At 34.9% G+C, this 26,787-nt stretch overlaps 2 protein-coding genes across 2 annotated transcripts; one reads left to right on the forward strand and one right to left on the reverse strand.

Annotated features, from left to right (window-relative positions):
* Positions 1-127: 127 nt before the first annotated feature.
* LOC106174984 (guanine nucleotide-binding protein subunit alpha-12) lies at positions 128-11,871 on the forward strand. The gene is made up of 3 exons (XM_013556778.2): positions 128-633; positions 2,447-2,497; positions 7,984-11,871. Exons 1-3 carry the CDS (start codon positions 172-174, stop codon positions 8,557-8,559), a joined length of 1,089 nt encoding a protein of 362 aa, XP_013412232.1. The 5' UTR covers positions 128-171; the 3' UTR covers positions 8,560-11,871.
* Positions 11,872-11,978: 107 nt separating this feature from the next.
* Positions 11,979-24,056, reverse strand: LOC106174980 ((E3-independent) E2 ubiquitin-conjugating enzyme UBE2O). Its single transcript, XM_013556772.3, has 20 exons — positions 23,816-24,056; positions 22,813-22,986; positions 22,233-22,333; positions 21,640-21,700; positions 21,159-21,317; positions 20,843-20,952; positions 19,589-20,606; positions 19,186-19,288; positions 18,687-18,789; positions 18,080-18,191; positions 17,778-17,906; positions 17,349-17,461; positions 16,066-17,210; positions 15,793-15,893; positions 15,375-15,437; positions 14,908-15,111; positions 14,353-14,410; positions 13,930-14,051; positions 13,643-13,722; positions 11,979-13,526 (listed from the first exon to the last, which is right to left on the reverse strand). Exons 1-20 carry the CDS (start codon positions 24,023-24,025, stop codon positions 13,010-13,012), a joined length of 4,683 nt encoding a protein of 1,560 aa, XP_013412226.2. The 5' UTR covers positions 24,026-24,056; the 3' UTR covers positions 11,979-13,009.
* Positions 24,057-26,787: the final 2,731 nt, after the last annotated feature.

Genomic DNA, 26,787 nt, shown 5'->3' on the forward strand with positions numbered 1-26,787 from the left:
ATGAAATATCAGTTCTTTATTGCCACAGACGTAAATAAAATTCAACATAGGCATTATAAAAAACTGCACAGTTAAGTTTTAATCGGAATACAATTATTCGAAGTCATCGACTGCTACTGGAAATCGCGGAAGTTGTTAACCGTGACGTCATGGGCGGGGTGAACCAGCAACATGGCGGACGTATTTTTCTGCTGTGGGGTAACTCCTGAAGAAAAGACTAACCGGAATCGAAGCAAGAAAATTGATCGTATGCTCGCCAAAGAGAAAATACACTTTAAAAGAACGGTGAAGATTTTATTATTAGGTTCGGGTGAAAGTGGAAAAAGCACATTTTTGAAACAGATGCGAATAATCCACGGGCAAGACTTTGACGATGAAGCATTAAATGAGTACAGGCTTATCGTACACACTAACATTGTGAAAGGAATGAAAGTGTTGATTGATGCAAGAGAGAAACTCGGAATTCCTTGGGGAGAGAGTAAAAATGTATCCCATGCTAACAAAGTGTTTGGATACGATAGTAACGTCAAGCTTGATGCTGATTTATTTATGGACTATGCACCCCATGTCGAAAAACTGTGGCAAGATTCGGGCATTCGAGCAGCTTATGAGAGGAGGCGGGAATTCCAACTGGTGGGTTGACAAGGACCTTCACAGAATAAGCAAAACATAATTTAATGTTTTTACACAGAGTACTTATGTTATTTAACACAGAATTGCAATGTTTAAAACTTTTTAAAACTACTATAACTTCCTTTTTGATCTATGTTTAAAAGTTTTCAACTAGTTTTTCCAAGTATCTCTTTAGAATATGATCAATATCATTTTGCCAAAACATTTTCAACCTTTTGATTTTGAAACAGATAGAATAAACAGAATGACAGTATGTGAAACTTGTGAACGTACCACACTACCTGAATTCTAACTTGCAGTTAAGAATCAATAAGAACAACAGGTGGAACACTTTCTATATATATGGATTGAATTGGTTGGGAAGGGAAAGGAGTACAGAGAAGTGTTAACTTTCTGTATTTTGGTTTATATTTTGTTCAAATGCATCTAAAGACAACAATAAGATGTGATTATCTGTGACTTAAGAAGAAATGTGGTTATGATATGTGACTTCAGTGGAAATTATGTTTGTGCTAGAACACATAACAAGGCACTATTTATTTAAAAAGTCTTTACTTGTACATAATCATGCCTCCAAGAGCAGCTGTGTTAAAAAAAACATGGTAGCAGTTATACTATTGAAGTAGATTTTTGAAATCTTGTAATACTCCTCAGTATTGGTCATATTTTTCATTTGGCTGATAAAAAGTTCAATTAAATTTTTGATATGCAATTAGGGTGCTGTACCAAAGTATGAAAGTCTTGCATTGATTTTTTTTTCTTTTTTTTTTTGTCACATTATGTTAAACAATTGCTTTCAAATAACATACTGTACAGGATTGTGTATAAGCTATTCCCTGTTAACTTGAATAAAAATAAAACAATTCTGGCATTTGCACTTTAAACTGGTGTAATTTTGGATAGTAGGGCTGTCATTTGGTAAAATTTTTCTGTGTGTAAAGAAAAGAAGACAAAATTTATTTTTTGAAATACAAATCTTGCTTGGTGCTTTCCTGAAGATTTGAAGAAAAAAAAAACAACAAGCAAAGTAGATGAAATTTCCCTCTCTTGATAATTTGTTGGTATATACGATATAGTTATTGACAATGCAGTGTACTGATGCAAAAGGAAAATCTGGATGCACCTTAGCTTGGAAAACATGCTTTATTTCTTCACAGCAGGTGCTGGCTATTTTATCCAAAATATCTTTTCTTCTGCATGAAAAAAAGGCAGTGTTAGTTCTTAAAAGTGACCAAAGCATGACAGAATGTCAGTAACATCATGGTGTCTGAGGATGCACATTAGACCTTTACTAGTAATTTCTTTTTGCTCACATTCTGTGAGTTGTGTGACTGTTAACTGGCCCTTTTGTCCAGCTGTTACCACTATGTCAACCCATAAATGATGTGATTTCTTTTGAATTCATTTAAAGATCTATATATCTGCCATCATCATGTGGCAGTTATGAGTCAATGGAAATAATAAAGAGACTTTTAAGTAGAAGTATGGGTCACGGCTTATGATTTTAATCTCATTAGTACAGGTCTCGTAAATGGTAATTGATATTAGGGATCTTCAATGCCCAATTAATGACTTTGAACCGTGATTTCATGTTCCATTTGTATAAATACTTAATACAAACTAAATATTTTATTGTACAAATGTATGTCTAGATTTTCATTAATTATTAGTTTATAGTCACGTCAAATTGCAACTTCAGTTAACTGAGGATATTTTTACAGCTCTTGGTCTAGTATCTTTGTATAATTTTTTACAAGTTAAGTATGTTTTTCTTGTCCATAATTTTAATTTTACTTTTTCTCTGTTTCTGCAGGGTGATTCAATTCGATATTTTCTCGAAGAAATGGATCGTATAGCACAACAGGTACAGTATAATATGAGAGTTCTAAACAAATTTCAATGATGCTGGTGCAGTTTTTCCCAGGTTGCACAAGATAACACAGGTCAAAGTCATGGTAGTAGTTGTTTTTTAGATCCTACCTGGTCTACCTGAGCTGAAATAAGTGCAGTTGAGCACATTTGGACAGAGATGCTGGTTCGTTGGAATAATTAGTTTCATATGGATTTTATTTTTGTTAAACTTCTGAAAAAAGTTCTTGGCAAGCAGATGCTATTTTCATTGCTGGGGAAAATTGATATCTAAGTGAAGTACTACTTGTTAGCTTACTAGGGCATAAGCACGGGACAACCTGAAAATGGTTGAAAAAAATCCTTCCCAAGAAAATTAGATGGTACAGCAAATACCACTGAGTGTAATGGCTTGAGAGGGATACTTTGCAGTTGGGGAGTGCAAGGAGGTTTTCTGGAAATGTTAAACCATTAGTTTGGCCTGGAAATTAGGCATTTCAATGAAAGTATAGTAATGAATCTTTTTAATGGGTGGGGGGGGTATCAATCTTTAAGATACATAATTTTTGAATCACAAAAAAATCTATTTCTTTTAGCATTTGTGGTACTTTTACAGTATAAAATATGACTTGAAAAAACAGTATCTAAAAATTCATAATTTTCTCCACTGAATAGATCAAGTCTTTGCTGTATATTAAGATGTAGTATAGTTAATACTTTCAAATTGTGTCTCACTTTAAATTGGCAAAGATTGATTCTGCTAGGCACCACAAAACCAAATGTAAATATCATTTCAGTGTGATCTTGTAATGAAATGTAGAACCTGTGAAGGATCATCAAAGAAACTGTGGCTTCTTTGTGCATGAGCCTGTGTAATTTGTGGGTTTACCTTAGCCACACTTATTAAAAAAAAATAATAGTCATAAGATCAACTGTGATATTTATTCTGTATGTTGATCACCAGAAAGGGTCTTTCCTTTTATCTTTGAACCAAGTTTTAGTTGGTACTCAGGAAGAATTAGATTGAAGTCCTTTGGGAGAATCCCATTTTTCTCTGTTATGCAATTATTAAACTTTTCCATCAGTGGAAATATGAATGCTTTTACAAGGAGGTCTTTTTTATATTGGGGGGGGGGGGGGAGGGGGAGGGGGAGGGGCAAAATACATGAGTTTCAAGCAGGGTTTTCCCCAGGATTTGCAGTACAGGGAGTCCAAAATTTTGATCAGTAATCTGTTCATCAATTTATAGGGAGTCCGACTACAAAAAATATCATCATTCCCCAAAAATTTCATTAGCCGTCCAGATGTTTGTGAAAATATTGGCCTTTTTAGGCCAGTAGCATTCCAAATGATGGCTGGACAGCTTACTTGAAGAAAGCCTTGGATTCAAGTGATTTCCAACATTTGACTAGTGGATTAAGATAAAAATTTGAAAGTTTTTTTACGATAAGTTTGTCTTGGAAACAGAATCGGTTTGCAAAAATGAAAAGAGGGAGTACAGCTTCATTAAAGGGTTAAAGTTGTCTGGGACACATTTCTCAAAGCTGCAACTTGGGCAGATAATATGGTTAAAATGCTGGGAGTGGTGCTTTGATGATTTTCAGTTGATTGATTAATTTAACACTTTCAGTGGTGGGGGGGGGGAGGGGTGGTGGTGCTGTCATTGATGTTGCAAGTAAAACAATGTTATATTTGATAGAGGGGCTTCTGCCATAAGTTACTTGCCAAAGTCACAAGCCATTCATTTCTTGACTCAGTTTGTAAAGTATATATATCATATGAATTGGCCCAAGAAATTGAAATTGTTGTGCTGGACTAAACTTTCTTTCATACTTGACTAAATTCACTGTCTTACAGAGAGACCACATAGTAGATTGAATGCAATCCAGTTTTGCTGATGAAGTAACTTACTAATACCAAATGAAAAGTCTAATCAAAATCTCATTTGAAGTAATTTGGTATCTTCTATTAAATTATTTTCATAATGTGATTTATTCCCTGCAAAAAAACCCGTGAATGATATCCATGTCATATCCAATTGTGAATAATTGTTAACTTACAATAAGTAAGTGGAGATGTAATTTATTTGAGCTGTGATCTTTTCCCTGCAGTACAGATCCTTATAGCTCTAGATCTGCTGCCCAGTTACTTGGCAAGATTTCATAATGTAGCTGTTTATACAAGAAAAAGAAAAGCTAATATTTGCCAAGTTGTTTTCTTGTAAGTTGTACAAATAAGTTTAACACCAGTGCTCAGTATCAAAAGATTAATGTCAGTTTTATTTAAAAAAAAAATAATTCCTTTTGTTTTTATTTTTCTTATTTTGATAACACTAAAAAAACAGCTGGGAAACCCTCTCATAAAGTGAAAAGGATATATGTCAGATTTACACAGGGTATATGGTCCAAGGCTGGTGCGATCAAGGGTTGGGTTAGTCTATACTTTCTGATCATCAAGCCAAGTTAACAAAATTTTGTGTACAGTTTTGCATTATAAGCTGATGCATAAAGACTGCTTCATTGCAAGCATTATTAATAAAAGTGCATACACATCAACCATGCAGTAGAAATGAACCAGATTTTGGTACAGTGTAAATTAGTTTGTGTAGCCATGGTGATCTGAAGGTGAGGATTGTTTCCTGTCACTGGGCTATGACTCACAATCACACTTTCATCTTCTCCCACTCTCTTTACTTCACCTATTTTGCTTAAAAACACCCACAGTGATACTGATATAGCATAGGGGCAGCACTGTTATGGTTGTCTCCATTTCTGAGGAATAATTTAGACTTGAAACCTAAACTTGAAAAATGTTTGACTTTTGTGCAGGCAGAATGCATGATATGCCTTAAGATAAATAGTTAACATGGGGTCTTAAAGTAACCCCTTTCCAGGCTCAATCCAGCTTAAAATTTGTTTTTACTGACTGGCAAATATTATGTATTATGTAAAATCTGCTAGAATATAAATAACAGAAAATGTTCAAATGCTAATTGTTATTCTAAACAACTTGATAAATTGGCAAGTTTTCTAGGAAGTTTAATAATGTACCAGTTGTACTGTTGTTATTATATTATATTATATTACATTGTACAAGGTCATGATAATATATGTACCAGTACAGAAATAAATTGAATTGAAATTCAATTGAATATTACAGTAGCCATAGTTAAGTATCTGACACTTGGAAGATTTTATATCAACTGGGCTTTATATTACTAACGGTGGTGTCACCGATCTTGCATTCAGCTTAAGACGCTCTGATGTCTGGCACGCCAACTGATACTGTTAGTGGGTAATTAACTATCATTTAGCAGCTTCACTAGGCTTACAAACATGTATAATGCTTAATATGAATGCAATTTAGCAAGAATCCCTTTGGAGACAGGTCAATCCTGCTAGATCGATCTAGGTACGGGAATGGGGTCTAAGGCCATGATCTGTATGATTCACTAAAAATGTTTGATTTCTTGGATTAGCTGTTGATCAAAAAACAGTGAATTTCATCCTTTTGTATATCTGTATATTTTAGTCCCACAAGGGACTCCTTACAAAATTTTGATTTGGCCATACTTCGGTATTAGATTTCGGCAAATTTCATTAGGTAACATTTCCTTAGTCAGAGTTGGAAATATAAGAAGATTCATGGGAAAAGAAAAGACAGTATAATGAAGAGCACTTGGGTTGGTTTTCAAATAGAATCTCTCATCTGCATAACCATAAGATTTTCTATGCCTGCTTCCTTGATTCAGCAGCCAGGGGAAATATACTGCATGATGAGACTAATTGCAAGCTGATCAGGTTTCCTTCTGCACCCAGTAATGGAGAAGTGAAGGTTAAGTGGTTCTTAAAAAAAAAAAAAAAAGAAAGAAAGAAAAACAAAAATGAAAAAAGGCATATCACTCTACACGTATGGTCAGTGGTTCCCTTCAACTCACTGCCTTGGACAAAAACGGTCTTAAAATTAACAAATTATTACCCCACACACACACACACCCACCGCCACCCCCACCCCACTCCTACCAACCTCTGTGATGGCAAACATTTTATGCAAGCAAGAGCAATCTTTTTAGTCAAATCAAATTTCATCGTTAAAATTCATTAATGAAATATGGAGTATTTCACACTGTGTTCTTCAAAAATAATGTTTCACCCAATGACAATAACTCCATGTGCTTATGTAGACTTCCATTTCTGGTAAAATACAATAGATTTCAGTCACTAATGTGTTTTGCTGCAGTCTTGTAAAAAAAAAAAAAAGAAGAGAAAAGAAATAAAATCAAGAGCAGAAGAATGAGAAGAAAAAGCTGCTGATGGACATCCTGTCTCTGGGTTTTCCTCTGTATTCAGGAAGTATGCCTCAGAGTATAAACCAGCCTGACGCTCTAATAGCAAACACATTCTGTGTTCTGGCATCTGGAAGAAATGTGACCTTGTTCACCAAGTTGTACAAAACCCATTGTGATTTGAAAATGTAATTTGGTGAGAGAGAGAGAGAGAGAGAGAGAGAGAGAGAGAGAGAGGGGGGGGGGGTAAGAGGAAGCAAAGTGCCCATGTTGGGTATCCCTTTTAGTGCCATTGATCACAACAGTTATGAAGACTCTCTGGGCAGCTTCTGAAAATCCATATCAAAATATATTCATCTACCTATACGCATGTTCCAAGAATTTAATATCCAGTTAAGAACCTTACCTTCAAAAGATGTTCACATCAAAAGATAGAAACCTTTGATCAGTGGTACATCATAAGCTGAGTAACACAATTAGCCCTTTGTTAGTGTTACATAGAAAACATATCGCACTCTTTTTGTCTAAATTGAAATAAAAACTTCTGTGGAACTATTCACTGTTTCTGTTTTCACATAGCTAAACAAATGCCTTTTGTCCATAGTTTCAAGAACTCTTGGTAGTATGTATAGCCATGCATCAATTATCTTGAAAAGAGACTTGTATTTTTGAGGTTTAAGCACTGCTAATATAAGTCAAAATTGATATGTAACTGAAATTTGTATCAAATCTTAAATGATATTTATTGGGTCCATTTTATTGATGGATTTCAAAAATTCTCAGTTATACTGTTTTGTCTTTGTAATTCTGCTATTTCTTAAAACGAGAGCATTTTCAGTTGGTGTTTTTTTTTTTTAATTGGGTGCTGTTTACTTATTTGATAGGTCTAATACTGAATAGTAATTTTGGAACACAAAAATTCAATGTAATCAGTTATTTATCTGAATTGGAAAAAAACCTTTGTAGCTTTCTGTCAGAATAATTCTTCAGGTAACATTTTGTAAATTTTAATCGGCAAGTTTCAGTTTACATCAAATATTTTATGTAATGTGGAAAAAGACATCAATTTTCTGCCAAACCCTTTAACATTTAGCTAATTGTAAAACATGATGAATAGAATTACTTTTTGTTGTGCTATAATTTCCAACTACTTGTGCTTATAAGTAATCAACCCTTCTTTTTTTCTTTTGATTAATTTGGTATTTGTACTATTTCAGAACTATGTTCCAACTAAAAAGGATATCTTGCATTCAAGGAAAGCAACAAAGGGAATAATTGAACATGAATTTGTCATCAAGGATATACCATTCAGGTTTGTGGATGTTGGTGGCCAGCGATCACAGCGACAGAAATGGTTTCAGTGTTTTGAAGGGGTAACATCAATCCTCTTCCTCTCTTCTTCCAGTGAATTCGATCAAGTCTTGATGGAGGATAGGATAACAAACAGACTTGTGGAATCCTGCAACATCTTTGAGACAATAGTGAACAATAAGTGTTTTGTAAATGTCTCCATTATTCTATTTCTCAATAAGACGGACTTACTGGAAGAAAAAGTTAGAAAGTACAGCATCAAAGGGTACTTTCCAGACTTTCAAGGAGATCCACACAGGCTGGAGGATGTGCAAAACTTTATGTTGCAATTGTTTGACTCAAAGCGTCATGGAGTTGCTAGAGAGAAGCCCCTTTTCCATCATTTCACCACTGCCATTGACACTGAAAATATCAAATTTGTATTCCAAGCAGTGAAAGATACAATCTTACAAGATAACTTGAAATCCCTCATGCTGCAGTGAACTTTGAGGTTGAATACAAACAGCATCAGATTCAATTAAGCAAGCCTCCGACAAACAGTCTAATAGAATAAGAGCCAGTATATACAGATCTTATAGTTGATTACTTGCTTATCATTGTCCTTATAGAGTTTGGCATGCTACAGTTTTCTAAAGATAATCTAGTTATATCTTGCACTTACAGTGGAGTAAAAAAATTGAATAGCCTGAATGTTTTGAAATGCTTGGAATCGAATTACTTTAAAGAATGCCGAGTAGTGCCATTAAGAAATCAGCCACCTTCCTTGAAACAGTATTTCCTTGTGTGTTGGATTTCTAAGCTGACTTGTTAACTTAGGGTATATAATATAACATATATATGTAAAGCGAGTATGACAACATCTTTTGATACTTTCATATACAATTTAAGTTTAACTCACAGTTAGGGTAACATGTTCACTTTAAGTACCATGTATGGGTTTGGTCACACACATCAAGGTAACACTGCCTCATATTCTAAGATAACTTGGTTTTCATTTCATCCATCCCACCCTTACCCTACTTCAAAAGCCGTGTTCAGATAGAAACTGATACCAATCACAAATTGGTCCAACTTATATTATCAGGTGACCAGATAACAAAGAAACAAAATGGTCTTATGAACTAAGGCAAATATCAGATTTGAAGATACCCTGTCACTGTGTGATCATGCCATATTAAGTCCATGACATAATGTTAAATGCGAAAAAGAAAAACAATGATATGAAAACACATAAGCAACAAATCTGTCCAAAATTGCCTCGACTATATCTTTGTCTCTACTGCCATTGCTGCTATGATTTTTACCCAGTAGTCATCAGTTACATATGATTCAAGCAGGATTTTGTCAAACGCAAATCATAATCTCATTAATTTTTTCGCTGGTGGCCAATCATAATGAGGAGGGTGAAGAGGGTATAAAAGCAAGATGTGCTGCTGATGGTGGCCAACAATAGGCACAATGGCATTTTATGTTGGTCAATACTAGAGTTTTTTTAACATTCATATGAAAAGAACCATGTTAGATTAATTTTTAAGGACATGGTGTGATATTCAGATTACTATCAGGGTGAAGTAGCACCTTGAATTTAACATTTTTTCTCAGTGCTCTAGTACATTTTTTCTCAGTGATCTATAGGAAAGTAAAACAAAAGAGTATAATTTCAGATTTTTTTTTCTTTTTATGTGGTTGTTTAATTTTGTATATTTCATCATGTGCCTTATGTGTTAAGTATATAGATTTCTGAAATAATTGCAGAGTATTCTGACCCTAATATATCTGCTGCAACTGCTTTCTCATGATATTGTGTACTTTGTATTGTATATATGTATATGACGTGACTTTTGTAACTAGTTCTTCAGGATGTTTTTCTTTGAAAGCTGTCCATGTAAACATGACAATTCCAATATGTACAGAAGAGAGTAACTGGAGATACTCATATTCCTGGAATATAAACATTCTGATCATGACTGGGTGATATATATAATAATAATAATAGCCATTAAAAGACCGAAAGCAATCTTATGTCCGAGTTATATCAAAAATAATTAAACTTACAGTTTTAAGGTTAAAGTTTAATCTTCTTTAATCCTGAAAATAGTAAGTTTAGTGCAAATGCTGTTTCTCAAGGTCATGTTATTTGACAAGTTGTCAAGTGATAAATTTGAGAACGTCAGCAGACCTGGTTTGTATTAGATTCAGAACTTTTTGATGATACGATTAATGACCCAAAAATACAAGGCTAAGTTTTTATCAGCCTGATTAATATCAATTTACACTTGCTCTGGGCTTGTACCTTGATCTTTTTTGCTTTGGTGTTTGTAGCAGAGATGGTGCTGTTCTTTCTACCAGATGGTTATTAAAGCTGGTTATAGTGTAAATAGTCTGCTGTGGTTAGTGCTAGGCAGGATGCCAAGATCTTAAGGTAGACCTTAGATATTAAAGATGAGTGTTGTGAACTAAATGAATTTAAGATAATTAGAAGTGGGAATGCAAATTTTTTGCTTAAGCCGACTCATGTACCCAATACCTCTGTGATCTTTAGATCTAGTCTCCTAAAATGAATTGATATTCTGTGGCATTTACTTTATAGAAAGCACTGTTTAGAGTAAGACACTTTCTTCAGACCGGTGATGATAGCCGAGTGCCAAGAAATAAGGCAATAATTGTTGACCCAAACCCTTTCTGTCATATAGTTATTACAAATGGGTTTCCTCTTGTGTGAAAGAGTTTGGAAGTGAGATGAGGAATGAAGACTAGCTTTCTTTGCCTCCTTTAAAAGCATTTTTGAAAAAAAATTGCTTTTATATCTTCCCAACAAAGTGATTACAAATAGTGTTGGCCAAAAGCAAGTCAGGACATTGGGCACGGCATTCTGACCAGCAATTTGTTAATTGTTTCCAAATTATATTTTTATTATTATCATCTACATATTTTTATATTATAAACTGGGATTATAATCACATAAAGTAATTGATATGTTGATTGGTTAAATGGGCTTTCTCTGTGAAGAGGTCCCTCATAGTTATAGAAAAGGATCATGGAAACTTATGTATTGAACGGTTTCAAAATTCATCCTTGCTAGGAACAGTGTAATTAATAGTGACAGTTCTGCGGGTATTTAAAGATCTAATGCTTGTAGGAAATATCCAATTTTGTTTAGCTTGGGAGCAGATTTTCTGTTTCTACCCAAAGAAGAGAGAATGGACTTGTGATTCTGCGCAGGTAAAAAGTAGTGTAGTCGACAAAAGAAAAATCAGTGGTATAATTAAGGACATTTGTCCGGGTATTTCTGAGGAGTATAAATACTTTACCCAGAGAGCAACATGTCTGTGTACCATAAGAGATTAAAATATATGCAAAAGCACTTTTGTTACACATGAGCATTAATATTTACTCTGTGACAGCAAAGACGTTTTGAATTCCAACTGCTGTGAAGTATTTTGTTAAATATCCAATTGTTTTGACTTTCTTAGTAGATTAATATGGATTTTGTTTAAGACAGTTATAGAATAAACGCATTTTGTTTTGACTTACTTGATAGATTTACACATACATAAAGGGAACCATAAGCTTGAAAGTGGTATCAGTGTAAGCAAATTGCTGTAGCACAAATGTTTCTTATTTTGGGAGTTTAGAAAGGGAGATTTTTAATTTTGTATATACACATGCACTGAATTAATCGCAAAGATTAGTAAATACTGCTGTAAACTATGTAGATGGCTCAGTATCTCGTTTGTATGTTGTGAAATGAAATATTTATATGTACATCACAAATAAAATGTAAGATACAAAGAGATGGACTTTTTGACATTTTTAAAAACCATACATAATTTTAAGTAAGCTGCTACTCGAGATGGTTAAACAGGGCTAGTAATAACAGATCCATACAACAATTCAACAATTTTCATATGAAAAAACTTTATTAGTGACAAAACCTCACTCCGTAGAAGGAAGTAATATAACACATCGCACAAATGGGATCTATTAGCTCAAAATGGATGTTGATTACAAATTATAAGTAGAATTTTCCTCCTTATGCCAAAGAGGAAAATGTGCAAAGCTTACGGACTGTTCATGTAATACTGTTCAATATACAATATTGCTAACAACATTTAACTAACATTAAATAATGTATCAAAGAAGAAATGAGCAATAAAAGGCATCAACATTTATCATGGCAATTTTCATAGACATATTTTTACTATGTTTGAAAATTAAATTGTTTTACACCAACTTTTAGGTTAACAGCCAAATTTCTGTACTGTTTAACACCTGAAACCTGCACCATACTAAAAAATGGCCCTTAACATATGTACATTTGCTTCAATCCTAACAGTTTCTTTATCTTTTCCGTCTAACCTTTCAATCAAGATGCAGTACATATTCCAACATAACCAATACCCACACCATAATATTGTACCCTACACTCAAAAACAATAGCACCAAAAGCACCAAACATCAAGACTTTTAAGTATAACTGCCATTATGAGGAAAAAAGATACAAGGAAGAATGTAGTCCTAGCCATCCAAATATTCAGTTCAAAAGACATATTCTAAGCAGATAACACCAGTTGGAGACAAATCAGCAACAAACAACACTTCAAAGATCTCATATTGTTATTCTCAAAATTGTCTTGATTTGAAAGAAAAGGGCATAAAGCTGTAAAACTTTAGGGTTGTATTTTACAGAGATATAGAGTTCAATTCGAACAACACTATGAGAAACCATTTTACCAAATCAATGCAATTTTCTTTTTTAGCAATCGAATGCTAATAATATTTCACCTTTCAGTCAGTAATAACCAGTCATGTATACAAGGGGAAAAAGGCTGAATAATCATTTAGTGAATTTGTTGGATTTAGGATTTCATATAACCATCAAATATTACTCTAAACATCTACAAAACCTTCACATCGACATCAGTATCAATGCTACACCTTTTCTGCAGATTCCAGTAAGTATTTTTCAGTCCTTTCCTTTAATTCTTGAAGCAAACTTTTTAAAGACATACAAAACCCTTTAGAACCTGGAAGAAGGGGGAAGTCTGGTAAGATGAATGTCACTGCTGAAGTATTTGGTTCTGCACTTTCCTGCACTTTTTTGGTAGCAGTTTCCTCACCTTCTAGACTGGTCTCCTGCAGTACCTCAGAGCTACTAGAGGGCACTGGTTGTTCCTCTGTGGCATCTAAGGTCATGGACTTTTGGCTGTCACGTGAACCTTCTGGTTTTTCAGAGACACTGGGGACCCTTGAACTAGCTGTAGCATCCATCGTATCTGCCTTCAATGAATCATCGGAAGCTTTTGTTTTGGTTGTGTCATTTGGAGATTCTGGCTTACTTTCCATGTTAGGAGATTGTAACTTAGTTGTGCTGCTTGAAAATGCCAATTTTTCAGACTGTTGAAGGTTTTCTGAATATTGCACCCAATATTTCAGTCTCTGAATCATTCTGAAAATATTAATCATATTTGTTATGCTCTATATGTGCAGCAAGGTTTAGAAAAGAAGCTAATTTTTTATTTGTTACAATATTTCTAATTTTACTGCGTTTTTCATCTAACCAACCTCTTTGTCCTGTGCTGCAAGTGTTCTCTGAATTCATCTTTGAAGAGGTCAGGGGGATTACAAACCATTCTTATCATAGACTGAAAGCAAATGAAGAATATTCATCTTTTTATATTGAATTTTAATCTCATCTATCACTACTTTTCACAACAAAAATGATTTTTATTCAAGAAATGCCATGAAACAAACTAGTTCAGGTAAAAACAGAACCTAAACAAACATAGCCAAGTATATTAAAAAAATATATATGAAAAAAATCTTATCTTCCATGCAAATGAATTTTTAACCTGTAAGAGTTTGATGACAGCCATCTCATTGTACACCTTGCTGTTCTCCATGCCTTGCTGTGTGCCTCTCTGCCGCTCATAGCCAGCTTCATTGTAATAAGGTTCAGCATTCAGGATTAGGCCTAAAAAAAGGCAAATGTTCAAATTTCAATAGTACAGTTAAAAAGTAAGATGAAGAATGCTTTAAGTCAGCAACTATCACTTTTCAATTTTGGGTTTATACTAGTGTCATCCGTTGTCTACAGCTATGATTTAAGCCATGGATGCAATACCTAATATCAGAATCTCAATATTTCCAATGTTCATATGACTGTTTTAAAGGTACATGGTTGTTTTTTGTGGCAAAAAATTTACTTCATATGCATCTTTTTAAAATGCAGAGAGAATAAACAAATTATCTACAAGAAAGACAAAAATACCCACCTTGAATAGACACAAAAACCTGAAGCAAATTAGATTTAGATGTCCATACTTCTGAACCCTGAAAAATAACACAATATTTAAGAATCCTGTATGAAAAAGAACAAATTGTGAAAAGTGCATTACAGTCAAAACTTTTGATAACAGATACATTTTAACTTATATCCTCACCAGGGAGGCGAGAATGTCAACACCCAGTCTGTATCAGGGCCAAAAGTGACCAGGCGTCCAACGTAAACTGCACTGAGACTCAGTAGCGTAGTGTGGTATATAAGAACTGAACTTTACTTTTTACTTACCAATTATAACATTCATAACAACTGTGTTATGTTAAATTTTACAGGAAAAAGACAAGACTACAGAGGAAAGTACTGCCACACTGGTCACAGAATAGCAATTATTTCCCGTGTAACTAATGCTGATCAAAAGACTGACAGGAGTACCAACGTCAAAATCCATCACCAATTTGACTTCAGTTAAACCATATTTATAGCAAATGATTCTAATACAGTCTATGTAATGATTCTAATACAGTCTATGTAATAAAATGATCTTTACCTTCCCACCCCAGGTGCCAAGGAGACTGACACAAACTTTTCCATCCTCGTACAGATTGGGATTCAGCCTGTCACTACAGAAAGCTAAGTAGTGGAACACTGGAGGTGAGGTAGGGTAGTCACTGGGCAGTTGAATGTCAAAAAAGAATAAACCATCTTCATATGGGGTGTTTGCTGGTCCAACAAACATCACTGAATACAGGTCCTGCAATAAAAACACCACATAGAAACAAACACAAAGACCCAAACAAATGTGGTTTTACAGCCTAGAAAATGACAGGAAAGTATTCTGCAACATCAGGGAAGTGTATTGTCCTAGACTAGTCTAATTCAACTTCAAACTTTCATCATAATTTTTACAACCTAAGTTGTGTCTGTGATAGTGACCTACAGAATAGTGCATCTTCATTATGTTTACAATTAAACAAAAAAAGACATATTTTAAACACAGAACTAATTAAATATTACCATTCTATCTTCAAATCCTTTCACAACGATTCCAGATGGCAAGTGGCCTCTCAGCAGCTTCAGCTAAAATAAACACTGCACAATTGAGGGGAAAACACAATTTCTTCCCACAGCAAATACAACCAGCAAATTTCTATATCTTACACTGATTTGAATTCAATGCATTTAATTTCTTAGTCAACTTCGAATTTAACTTTAGTCCTTTATCTTCTGGTCACAGATACAATCAGCCCTTAACCTTGAAGACTGCAAAGCTTTTCTGTTTAACTTCAGTAGCTTTTCTGTGCAAAGAGAATTGATGGCTTGATTACTGAAGTTGTCATAAGATATTTTTAGTACATACTGGTAAATGTTAACAGCTTCATCCAACTTCCTGGAGCAATAGCTAATGAATAAATGGCAAAGAAAGTAACACTACCTCTTTCCTGACAGCACCAAGAAACATCTTACTATCTGCTGGTTGGTGTTCTTTATTCTTGAATTTGTGGCCTGCTGGCACTTCTTCCAGCATTACAAACACTGTAAAGAAATAAATTGATTGTTATAAGACAGAGCAATATTCATGAGAAAAAGTGAGAGATTTGGGGGGGGGGGGGGGGGGGGGAGAGGTCCATTTCTCAAAATAATTGATTAATGCTACAAGATCAGTACTTGGATTTTAAAATAAGTTAAAAAATTTAACATCTCTTACCAGATTTGTTTTCTTCACTGTCATCTATTTTGGCTTCTTCCTCTTCCATTTCTTTCAAAGACAGGTTTCCATTCATTTCCTCTTCTACTGTAGAAGTGGCCTCATCTTTCAGTGCAGTCATATTTTCCTTCAATTCTGTGTCTGCAATGCTTGTCACTGAAGCAGGAGTTTCTACAGTGACATTTTCTTCCATTTTAGCAGCAGCATCTGGATTAGAAGCAGCGCTTGTTAGATTGTCAAGTGTTTCATCCATATCTTCACCAACACTTTTGTCCCCAGGTAGATCAACAGATGTAGCCGAATGCAAAGATTCATCATGCTGGTCTGTCCCAAGTTTTTTTAGTTCTCCTTTCAAATGTTCTATATTTCCCTTGCAGAGAGATTTGATTTCCTCTTGTGTTAGACTAAATTGCTTTTTGAGACATTTGCATGCCATTTCCCATATATCCTTCACCTTTGACCTTTGCTCTGCATTACTCGAAGGAGTAAATGATGACAGGCCTGTAGATGTCGCTGCTGTAGCTCCCTCGCCAGCATTTTGGTTAACATTAACCACGACAGTGGTTACTTCTGTTGAGGTTTCAGGGGGATTTTTTGATTCTTCTGCACTGGCACTGCTACCCTTCAAGTTTTCTTCAGGTTTAGTTTGTTTGAAAGAACTAACATTACCACTTAAACAAGTTTCCTTCCCTGAATTTTTTTCTTCATTGGGTTTTGCTGCACTTGAACTCATGGCATCATTGGTTGTATTCCCAGCTGCATTACCAACATCATCATCAGACTGAACACTATCCTTTTTGGTTTTTACATTTTTCTGCATATTGAGTTTACTAAGTGCTTTTCTTGCTTTTCTTGTGGCCCTTTCCTTTTCAATTTCAGACTCTACAACTTTGTACACTTCCTGTACTCCTGTGTCCTTAAAATGTCTAGTACCAAGGTTTTTATCTATGGTCTTGCACTGCTTGAGAAAAGCAAGTATAGGCTCATAGAAAACTTTGGAATATGAACTAATTGTCATGGTGTCTCTATTCAACACTTGATCCATCTTTTCCATGCTTGTGAACAGATCATTAAAATTTTTGTCCATTCTCTGCATCATTGTTTCAACATCACGTAGTTTCTTTTCAATGGCCTGCACTTCAATGCTAGAAGATAAAAATAAAAAACAATTAAAAATGGCACATTTTTAAACAAAAAGAAAATCATTGTCTTAAACTTATTTTACGTGCAAAATTATTTTAATAAACAATTTAACAAATGTGCCCCACAAGCTAGTTACTTACTCTTTCTCCTTTTCAGCTTCTTCCTCATCCACTTCCTCTTCCTCCTCAGTCTCCCAGGAGTCCACGTCACTGTCCTCCTCACTCTCACTTCCAGATTCCCATTCTTCAGACATCTGATAAATTTCAAGTTTTAAAAGGTGTTTTCAACAGGAAAAGTAGAAAAAAAACTTTAATTCTAATTCTTTACATATACTAAAATGTCTTTTTAAAAAAGATTATTATAGTATATGAGACAAAAACAGGTCAGATAGTAAAGCCATGAAATATATAAAATTTAAAAAAAATCCAAGTTTGAGGATGTTGGTAAAAAGAAAAATAAGGTCTTTATAACAAGTTTCAGCCAAAATGGACATTCCGTCTGTTACATACCAAACCTAAAATCAAAATCCATCAAAATAAAATATGTTACTTATTGTCTGTCACACTCACTTCATCTGTAACCAGATAGAGATGACAAGGATAACAATAGCTGGTGCTGCCATCTACCCAATGTACACCAATACGTCCTCCTGGAGTCACATCGCACACTTGACCAGTAGCAGCACTACTTGTCTCAATCTATAAGGTCAAAAGTGTTGGGCTGATATCATTGTCCCCATAATACACGCTTCTTAAACACTACCATGAGGTTTTATTACTAGTTACGTTATGAGATAAAATTTCTTAATAAAGAATTTTAAATACATAAAAAATTATTTCATCAGTCAAAGAGTTAAACTGCATTGGCTTACCTCTCTTTCTCCACCTATTTTCACTACAACATGCCCAAGTCTGAACTTAAAGTCTGGGTGATCCTTGACATCATACACACTCATCTCAATGGGTTCTCCAACATCTTCAGGACTGGACAAGAATAAAAGACATGCATTACCAACAATTCCTACTTTTAAATAGTATCAGTTTGGACCCTTGATAACATACTAGTACTTTGTACCAAATGTATAATATAATGAAATGTAGATATACAAAATAGAAAAGATATTATAATTTCAGAGAAAAAATATTGATTTGTTCCAAATAATAAAGTCTTAATGACCCCAATGATTTCTTGATTCACAAAACTGAACAGGCTAAAAAAAAAACATCAGCACTGTTCTATAGTGGAGTGTTTACTGAATTCATCATTTCAAATCTTTGACATCAAGATTAAACCTGTTATAACAAATAGAGCAGAAATCATGGGCAACCTGTTTTCAGGTCAAGTCGTGTCTGTACAAACCCAGTACTGGTTCCTAGAGTGTTACCACTATTAGAATTAGAATGTGGCCATTTTCCAATTTATATATATCGTTAATATTTTCATTTTTTATCACATAAATTTCTATTTTCTGTTCTCACTTGTTTTCCTCTCCTGTCTTCATCCACTTTACTATACAGGTCCTCTGCTGGTGATCTACTGTGACTACGACCCCATACTGATCTTCGCTGCCCACGTCTGTGACTGAAAAATAATACATGTGGGATCAAATACCTATTGGGATTTCAGTATTGTAGTGATTGCATTACTGAAATAAATCTTTCATCACACACTCAACAATTAAATGATAGTTATGGATATAATGCAATAACTCATACAATTCTACCAGCTGGATACTCACTTTTCAGATCAGCTCTCAATAAAAAAAAAAGTCAAGGGGATAAAAAAAGCTAGAATGTCTGACAATCACTTCAATGTAGCTGCATGCAGCATTAATTAAGTCAGATATTAAGTTTGCATCAAGAACAACAAAAAGCTTTTAGATCATTCTTTAACTGATTTTTGCAACTACTTATACTTGACAAAATCAGAATTCCAAGATTCCTACATTTGAATCCATCAATATGCTGCGCAATTTACCTTTAGCTGGAACAACAAAATCTCCTGGGAAGAATTCAAGCTCATCTAAATGGTGGATTGGGTACAGCTCTGTGGACGGGATGCTCTTCTCAATGCTCCCATCCTACATATTTGACGAAAACACAAAGTGCAATCAACTGGATGAGTCAGCAAAACAATCATTACTAGACTGTAGACATATAAATATTAGAAGTATGCCAGTGTCCTCAGAAAAATGTCGGTCTATATAAATTTCACATGCAAGTTTTCCCTCTTATCCCACATCACTTTTCTTGATTACTGTTAAGAGATAAGAATGGATTTCTTGACTTTCTTGACAGCTTTAAAAACTTTTATGAGATTACTAGTCAAGTCAATATTTTGTATCAGTATTAATTTTTATACAGAATTTTCATCAACTGACCTGCCACATGACGTCTGCATGAGAATAGGTATACACCACCTCCACTGCTACGCTCTCCCCAGCCTTAAACTCCTTCTGTGGTTGAATCTGCAGCAAAGACTTTGATTTTTTACCTTTCAATTTATGCTTGAACTTCAATCCAGTAAAAGTCCTTGATTTCTTTTTCTTACTACTCGGCCCAGAAGCATCTGACTGGGATGACGTGAGAGAGCCTGTATCTGTTCCATCATCATCTTCATTATCATCATCATCTTCTTCTTCTTCAGACGTGGAATCTTCAGCAAACCCGGTGTCTTCACTGCCTGCCTTGGATGAGGTATTACCAGCTAAAACATTGGCTTCCTGAGTTACAGATTCAACAGTAGTGGTAATGCCAGTAGTCCCAGCAACAGTAGATGAGGTAATTTTTACTTCAGGATTTTCTGGGAAGGTGGAGTGTCCCAAGTCTGTAGTGGATGAAAAGGAAACTGCTGCTTCTGTATCACCACTGAGAGTCGGAGGTCCTGGATCAGCCATAGCAGAGGGAGTTTCTAAATCAGCAGGCACAGAGGATATAGTCACCACTGAATCACTGGCTGCAGTGCATCTGGGTTGTTCTGACTCCATAGTTATGACAGAAGTTTCATCTGGTGTCATTGCATCAGCTTCATCTCCTGCAGTTCCACTTACTGCACTTCCTGTGATAAAAGTTTCTTTCTGTGAAGCATTATTCTTTGCATTTAGCATATCTTCCATTGCAGCAGCACTGGCATTTCCCTCAGAACTCTCCCCACTTTCAAGGATTTTTTCAACATCATGTCCAGACTTATTTGCTTTATTTCTGGCGAGTACAGAAAACTTGGTTGCTGACTTAGTTGATTCCTCAGTTATTGTACTACTATCCTTGGTAAGATAAGATGCGTGGGATCTTCCCTTACTGGTTATGATGGTTTGTATATCATCTGTATCTTTTATGGTATAGAAACATTTGTCACCTAATTGATAGCTGCATGAAGAGAACATGTCCAGAGACTTCAACCTGTAAAAAGAAGGAAAAACCTTTTATCTTCCAGATATATTATGCTGCTAAAATACTTTTCTGCTTCATGTACTACAGTTATCTTTAAATTACAAAGGCTAACAAAGACTTGCATATGCATGGGCAGGTATTATTCTCTGATAGCATCATAAATGGTGATCTTTGGGACTTTATTTCTGCTCTTGATATTTAACTAATGTTTGTAATAAATGAGTCCACTGAAAAGCATAAGCTACCTCTGGAGATTGTCATCTTTGACCACCCTTGGAGGAGGATCTACTTTGGTGTCTGTGTGAGTGGCATACCCTCGACATGTCCAGTGAACTTCAATGCTTTTAGTCATGACCTGAAGCAAATTGAGAAATATAGAAAAGCATTATTTCCATAGATGCAATAACTTATTGAGCATAAGTAGATGATAACAAAAGGGAGGTCCATCAATCAATTAGACTTGTCATAATCAAAAATCATTAAGAAGCTGATAATCATTACAGGACCACAAAAACTAGTTTCAGGAAAGCATAAATAAACACTTTTTATAAACTTATTTACCTTTTCTACTGAAACATGGACTTTCCTCAGTCTGTTGGTTTCCACTGTCCATGCAGAGTGGTGCTTAGTAGTAGAGAGCCACTTGGCCTTGGAAAGCTCTCCCAGATTGCCCACTAGATGTTGACCAGGGTAGTATGCTTGGTTATAAAATTCTGTGCCCTAGATGATTGAAATAGAAAAAAAAATGACAAAGTTATTTTTAGCCTATTAACAGATGACTCTAGCTGAAGTCAGAGTTCAAACACCTTTAAAAAAGGATAAAAAATATCTATTAAGGTGATTTATCTCTATTGTTTTCCCATGGAAGTCATGGCTGTGCAGGCAAACAAGTTATTATAAGATTAATTTATTTAGCAGTTTATTTCTTTTTCATTCAGCAAACTCATTGCAAACTTTTAAATGCATATTACATATTCTTTTGCAATGTAGACAAAAATTTTACTGTAGTACAACTAAAGGGATTCGTCTAAACTAAACTTACATCATCTCTCTTTTCACAGACGTCTTCAAAATCATATAACTCTGATTCTTCTATTTGGCATCTGAAAATACAATTGCTTATCAGGACTAACAGTTCTGAAATTGTGGTATAAGATATTACAGTGTGTACTTGAAGGATCCATTGTATAGCGAAAAACAGTTCAATTGCTTACTGTAAAATGTGCTCACTAATTCTGACAGCAATGTTCAAAACTTAAACATTTCTGGTCTGGTCCTCTTACTTTTTCAGTCATGATGTTTTTTTCCAAGTCCAGCATGTAAAACTTAACCAAATATTTCTTTTTGTCTTCACATATACTGACTTTTTAATTAATCTTTTTTGTCTGTTGAATTACATCTTCACTGATGTTTTTTGAAACCTGATGACCCATGCCTCTTGAGTTTAATAAAAACAATTTGTTTAATATTGTTTTAATCACAATTTTCAAGTTTAAAACCAACAAAATAAGCAATATTTACTAGAAACATAATAGTACCACTGTACCATCATATTCTATCTAATTTTAACCAAACAAAGTGTATGTTTTGAAAGTACATAAAATATTTTACACGACCCTGTGCACAGTAGCATACCTAGCACCATCAGCAAACTTGAGTATCAGTTCTTGGTTGATCAGGTCTATTCTTCCCACCCAGGAGTCCAGTGTGACATCACCAGGCTCAGGATCCCATTCCTAAAATACACATATTTATTCATGTAAGATAAGAAGTTTTAATACATATTAAATACAAAATCCAGGGGCAGAGGCCGTCTTCTGGGTCTTCCAGAAGACAGTCAGAATTGTTCAAGTTTACATTGATGGCCATCTAATTTTTTTCTGTCAGAAAATGGACAAAATTGGAGGATGGATCAATAAAGATTGTTTAGAAGACTGTCAGATAATAAATCTGGATCCATCTCTAAAATCTATTTAAATTGATTTACAAAATAGTTCAATGTGATGTGAAATGATTTCCCGCAAGAGTTTTACAATGACAGAAAATAAATGTTATTTATAGACATCAAACAGTGAAGCCATCTACAGGCATTCTTATTCATCAAGGCCATTTACTGCACTGGGCATACAGCCATTATTCACATGTTACATTAATCACTAGGAACACGTTGCATCCATACAAAAAGAACTTTTGGCCCTGTAAAAAAATCAGCTACCTCCAGGTTTCTCAGTTCTTTAGTGTTTACGTTAGTGATGACTTTGTTTGTTCCAAGAATCAGAACATGGCAGGTTATATCTGTCATGGAAACAAAACCCCTTTGGCTGTTTTCTCCTTGGATCAGTCTTCTAACCACATCACCAGGCATCAAGGAACGATCTACCAACTTGAGCTTAAATAATAAAAAAAAGAATTGTTTGTCAATTCATTAACACATCCCAACTGATACTCTCTCTCTCTCTCTCTCTCTCTCTCTCTCTCTCTCTATATATATATATATATATATATATATATATATATATATATATATATATATATATATATATATAGTTTTTTATCACACATCAAAGAAGTGGTTAAATGTACAACTGGAATAAGGTTTCAACTTTTCAGAATAAAGCACATTTTCTTTATTTGACTTCATTATTCATTTTTTCATTGTTTTATTGAGGTTTATTTATTTATTTTTATTAATTAAGTGTGTGTGTGTGTGTGTGTGTGTGTGTGTGTGTGTGTGTGTGTGTACAGATAGATCGACAGACTTTTTATTGTGAACAAACCCATCATAACAATATAACCTGGTTAATCAACTCTGCCAAATCCTATCAAAATTGAAGAGAAGTGCTAAAGACAGAAAAGGCAGGCTAATTATAGCCCCTCCTCTCTTCTTGGTATGGTTAGTCTGCCAAGTGGATATGTTTGTTTTGTTCTTGCTTTATTAAGCAAGACAGGAGGGATGTTAAAATCCTGAACTGATTTAATAGGACTCGGCGGCTTTTAATTGTAAATCTACCTTCTTTACATTTGACAAATTCAATGTGAAAACAAAAGTGACTTTGCTTTACAACTAAACTGTTCATAAGATCAATACAAAGAAACTACAGTTATGTGGCAATTGCATCACACTCTTACACGAAACAAGCAACAACTATATGATATAGAATATATTTTCGGCTGTTGAAATGTATTACAAATACCAAATACGATCAATGTCGAACTACCTTTTTCTCTGGCACAACTTCTTCCTCCCCCCTTGGGTGCCATGCTACTCTCACAGTACCCCTCCGTACCCGTGACGTATTGTCGTTATTGTCTTCGTCTTCATCACTACTCAGGTATTCAGAACTTTCAATAATCAGTCCATACATGGCACCCTTCTTCGAATCAATTCGGCAAACCTCATCCTCATCGAAAATCGTGCAGGTCGCCATATTGGGAAAGGTTGCGCATGAAATAGGGATCATATCGTCTGTCAAAATATATCGAGGCTGTAATATAGCCTACTAATATGGCTGATAATAGGCCAAGGCTACTGGGTGGGGGTTTCTATGACGAAAATGATATTATAACATGTGTCATTTTACATTTTTCATTGATTTCAAGTTCACGTTTCTCTCTCAGTTGATCAAAGATAGAGTGCACGAAAATAAATCAAGGAATAGGCCTTCATGTCTCCACGGGGCCGTAGCAATAGTCCGAAGGTTCAATAGTCCGAAGGTTCATTGGTCCGAATATTCACAATAGAACCTTCGGACTAATGAACCCTTGATAAAAAAATCGATGAAAAGGTTACCACTTTTCGGACCAATGAAGCTTCGGACCAATGAACCTTCGGACTATCGAGACGCCCCCGTCTCCACTATCGTCTTCTCCACTCTCCATCCACTCTCCTTCAATAGAAGCCTGTTTGACAGGCCCTATACGCTTTAGTTACACTTGGACAAAATAACGGGTGCATTTTGTTATATTATATTATTTTTATTTATTTATTTATTTATTTATTATATGTAAGGCCTAAGCCTAAGTCTTAGGGGAGACCGCGGGGCTACTGGTTAGTTGGACCCTCAGACCCTGGGGTAAGTTGGTCCCTCGTCAATTTATGAAAAAGTAACTGCGAGGTAAAAAAAAAAAAAAATTGATCACATCATTTTGTAACTTGAAGTGACCATATCCAATAGGCCTAATGCCAAGAAAGCTTCGGTCGTAAAAAAGTTTTAGGCCTAGGCCTACTTAGGCCCTATGCGGTGGGTGCAAATGAAAGATTTCTGCCTCTATGCTAGGCCTAAAAGTAGGCCTAACTTTATTAAAGAGATTTATTTTCATAGGCTTGTGATCGAATATAGTAGGCTATAGGCCTATGTATCGGGCATCAAACTAAAGCTAATTGTTTCAAGTTTCACAGAAATGTAGCCTATCATCGTAGTTCATTCTAGCACCAAAACTGGCTGCAATCCTTTAAAAAAAATGTGCACTCGTGGCTAGTTGTCCCCCGGTCTCCCCTATTTATCCTTTTCCCTACAGCTAGATAGCTAGGAGGCCTATGTATTGGCCTATAGGCTAGTAAGCACATAAAATGAAATCTAACTGCTGGATTAAACGGATCATATCATTTGAATCAAATTTTCCTCAAGATAAAATGTGTTTTCTCCAATTCACGAATCGTTTTCCCTGCACTAGGATTCGATGTTTTATAGGCCTACTGTATTGTTTTGACGCACATGCACATTTTTTGTAACATTTTCATTGTCTGTTTTGTGTCTCTTTGATTACTATTGATTTCTTTTCATATTGGAGGGTAGGCCTACTGATGATGCAAATAGGCCTATTAGCCTACGCTAGATGTGAGCGACACTGACTTTAAAAAGTAAATATTTATTTATTTACTTATTTATTTATTTTTTATTTTATTTTTTATTTTTTTATGAAATGACAACTGTTATCGTTAGTGTGCGGAACCTGGGTTTGGCTGAAAATGAGGTCGTGTGAAAGGCGGAGACAAATATCCTGCAAGTAATCAATTTCCTCATCACCTCTAACTCTTACATAGGCCTACATTTCCGTACACCTGCACATTACTCCTTTATTAACGTTTATGAATAGTCTATTATTCATTAGGACTTTTCGTCTTTAAATATCGATTGAGGAAACCTGGCAAATACATGCAAAAATAGGCCTACCTATTTCTTTTTTTATTTAATGGTTTTATCTATTAACACATCTGGTTATTTACATAGCCAGCTCAGGGGCCTTAAATGAGTTTTCGTGACAGATAATTTTCTATTATTATTTTTTTAATTATTATTATTATTGTTATTATTATTATTATTATTGAAAATTAACACATTATCATATTGTCCCCATAAAATCGTTTTAAATATATGCGGCATTTTAGTATAGGTATTAGTTATCGCGATTTATAGCCATTGAGCAGTCTTTTTCAGTAGGCCTATGCCTAGACCTTCCAAAACTTGGCTTATTCGCGAGCAGCTAGTTTCTCTCTGCCGGTGTGACAGGAACGGTAGTCCTAGGATTGGAAGTCTGGCGTCCCATATTGTTAGTACAGGTTAGGGTTGGTCGGTGGATTGGGATAAGTAGCCTATATGGCACTAATGTCACCTGTATAAAGTGATGGGGGAACAGACTTACGCAAGACTAACATATTTGTCACACCAGGTTTACGTGACGATGGGCATGACCAAGCATCAATAGGACAAGAAAGATCTATATTTGTATGTGTGTGTTCTTTATTATTTAAAGCGTATACATTGTTCTATTTATTTTTCCATATTCCATTTTATTTATGAGCATCTTTCACCATGACCATAGAAATGATTAATTAAAACGAGACTCGCATTTAAAAACAAATTATCTGTATCCAAGGGGGCACAGCAGGCACGTGCCCAAGCTTTGAAGGTACAGATTATGCCGTTTCTCCCCTAACAAAGCAAACAATAAATATTATTTGAATCCTATATGTTATAATAAAATTCTAATTGTCTTCTGTTCTACATAAATATTTCGCTATCCTCGCGCCACCGCCCTAGCAATTTTTTTCTATCAAACAGTTTTCATTTTCCTTTTTTGTTTTTCGGTATTTTGAGAGCATTAAAATGCAGTGCATAGGAAAGATTATACAAAAAAAAATTAAAAAAAAGCCAGAACGCGTCATTGTGGTGTGGGAAGATAATGTTTA

Source organism: Lingula anatina, chromosome 2, assembly GCF_051362555.1.
Source record: "Lingula anatina isolate TDL-2025a chromosome 2, LinAna3.0, whole genome shotgun sequence".
In the NCBI taxonomy this organism is placed as follows: Eukaryota; Metazoa; Brachiopoda; class Lingulata; order Lingulida; family Lingulidae; genus Lingula; species Lingula anatina.

What these genes read in the sequence shown, in the direction of transcription:
- LOC106174980 (XM_013556772.3), bottom strand. Translation starts at nt 24,025, where the DNA reads ATGGCGACCTGCACGATTTTCGATGAGGATGAGGTTTGCCGAATTGAT. An exon ending in AAGTTTGCTGATGGTGCTAG is followed by an intron (nt 21,701 to 22,232) that starts GTATGCTACTGT and finishes TTGTATTTTCAG; the next exon opens with ATGCCAAATAGAAGAATCAG. An exon ending in TCTATCTGGTTACAGATGAA is followed by an intron (nt 17,462 to 17,777) that starts GTGAGTGTGACA and finishes GAAATTTATCAG; the next exon opens with ATGTCTGAAGAATGGGAATC.
- LOC106174984 (XM_013556778.2), top strand. Translation starts at nt 172, where the DNA reads ATGGCGGACGTATTTTTCTGCTGTGGGGTAACTCCTGAAGAAAAGACT. An exon ending in GGAGGCGGGAATTCCAACTG is followed by an intron (nt 634 to 2,446) that starts GTGGGTTGACAA and finishes CTGTTTCTGCAG; the next exon opens with GGTGATTCAATTCGATATTT. An exon ending in TGGATCGTATAGCACAACAG is followed by an intron (nt 2,498 to 7,983) that starts GTACAGTATAAT and finishes GTACTATTTCAG; the next exon opens with AACTATGTTCCAACTAAAAA.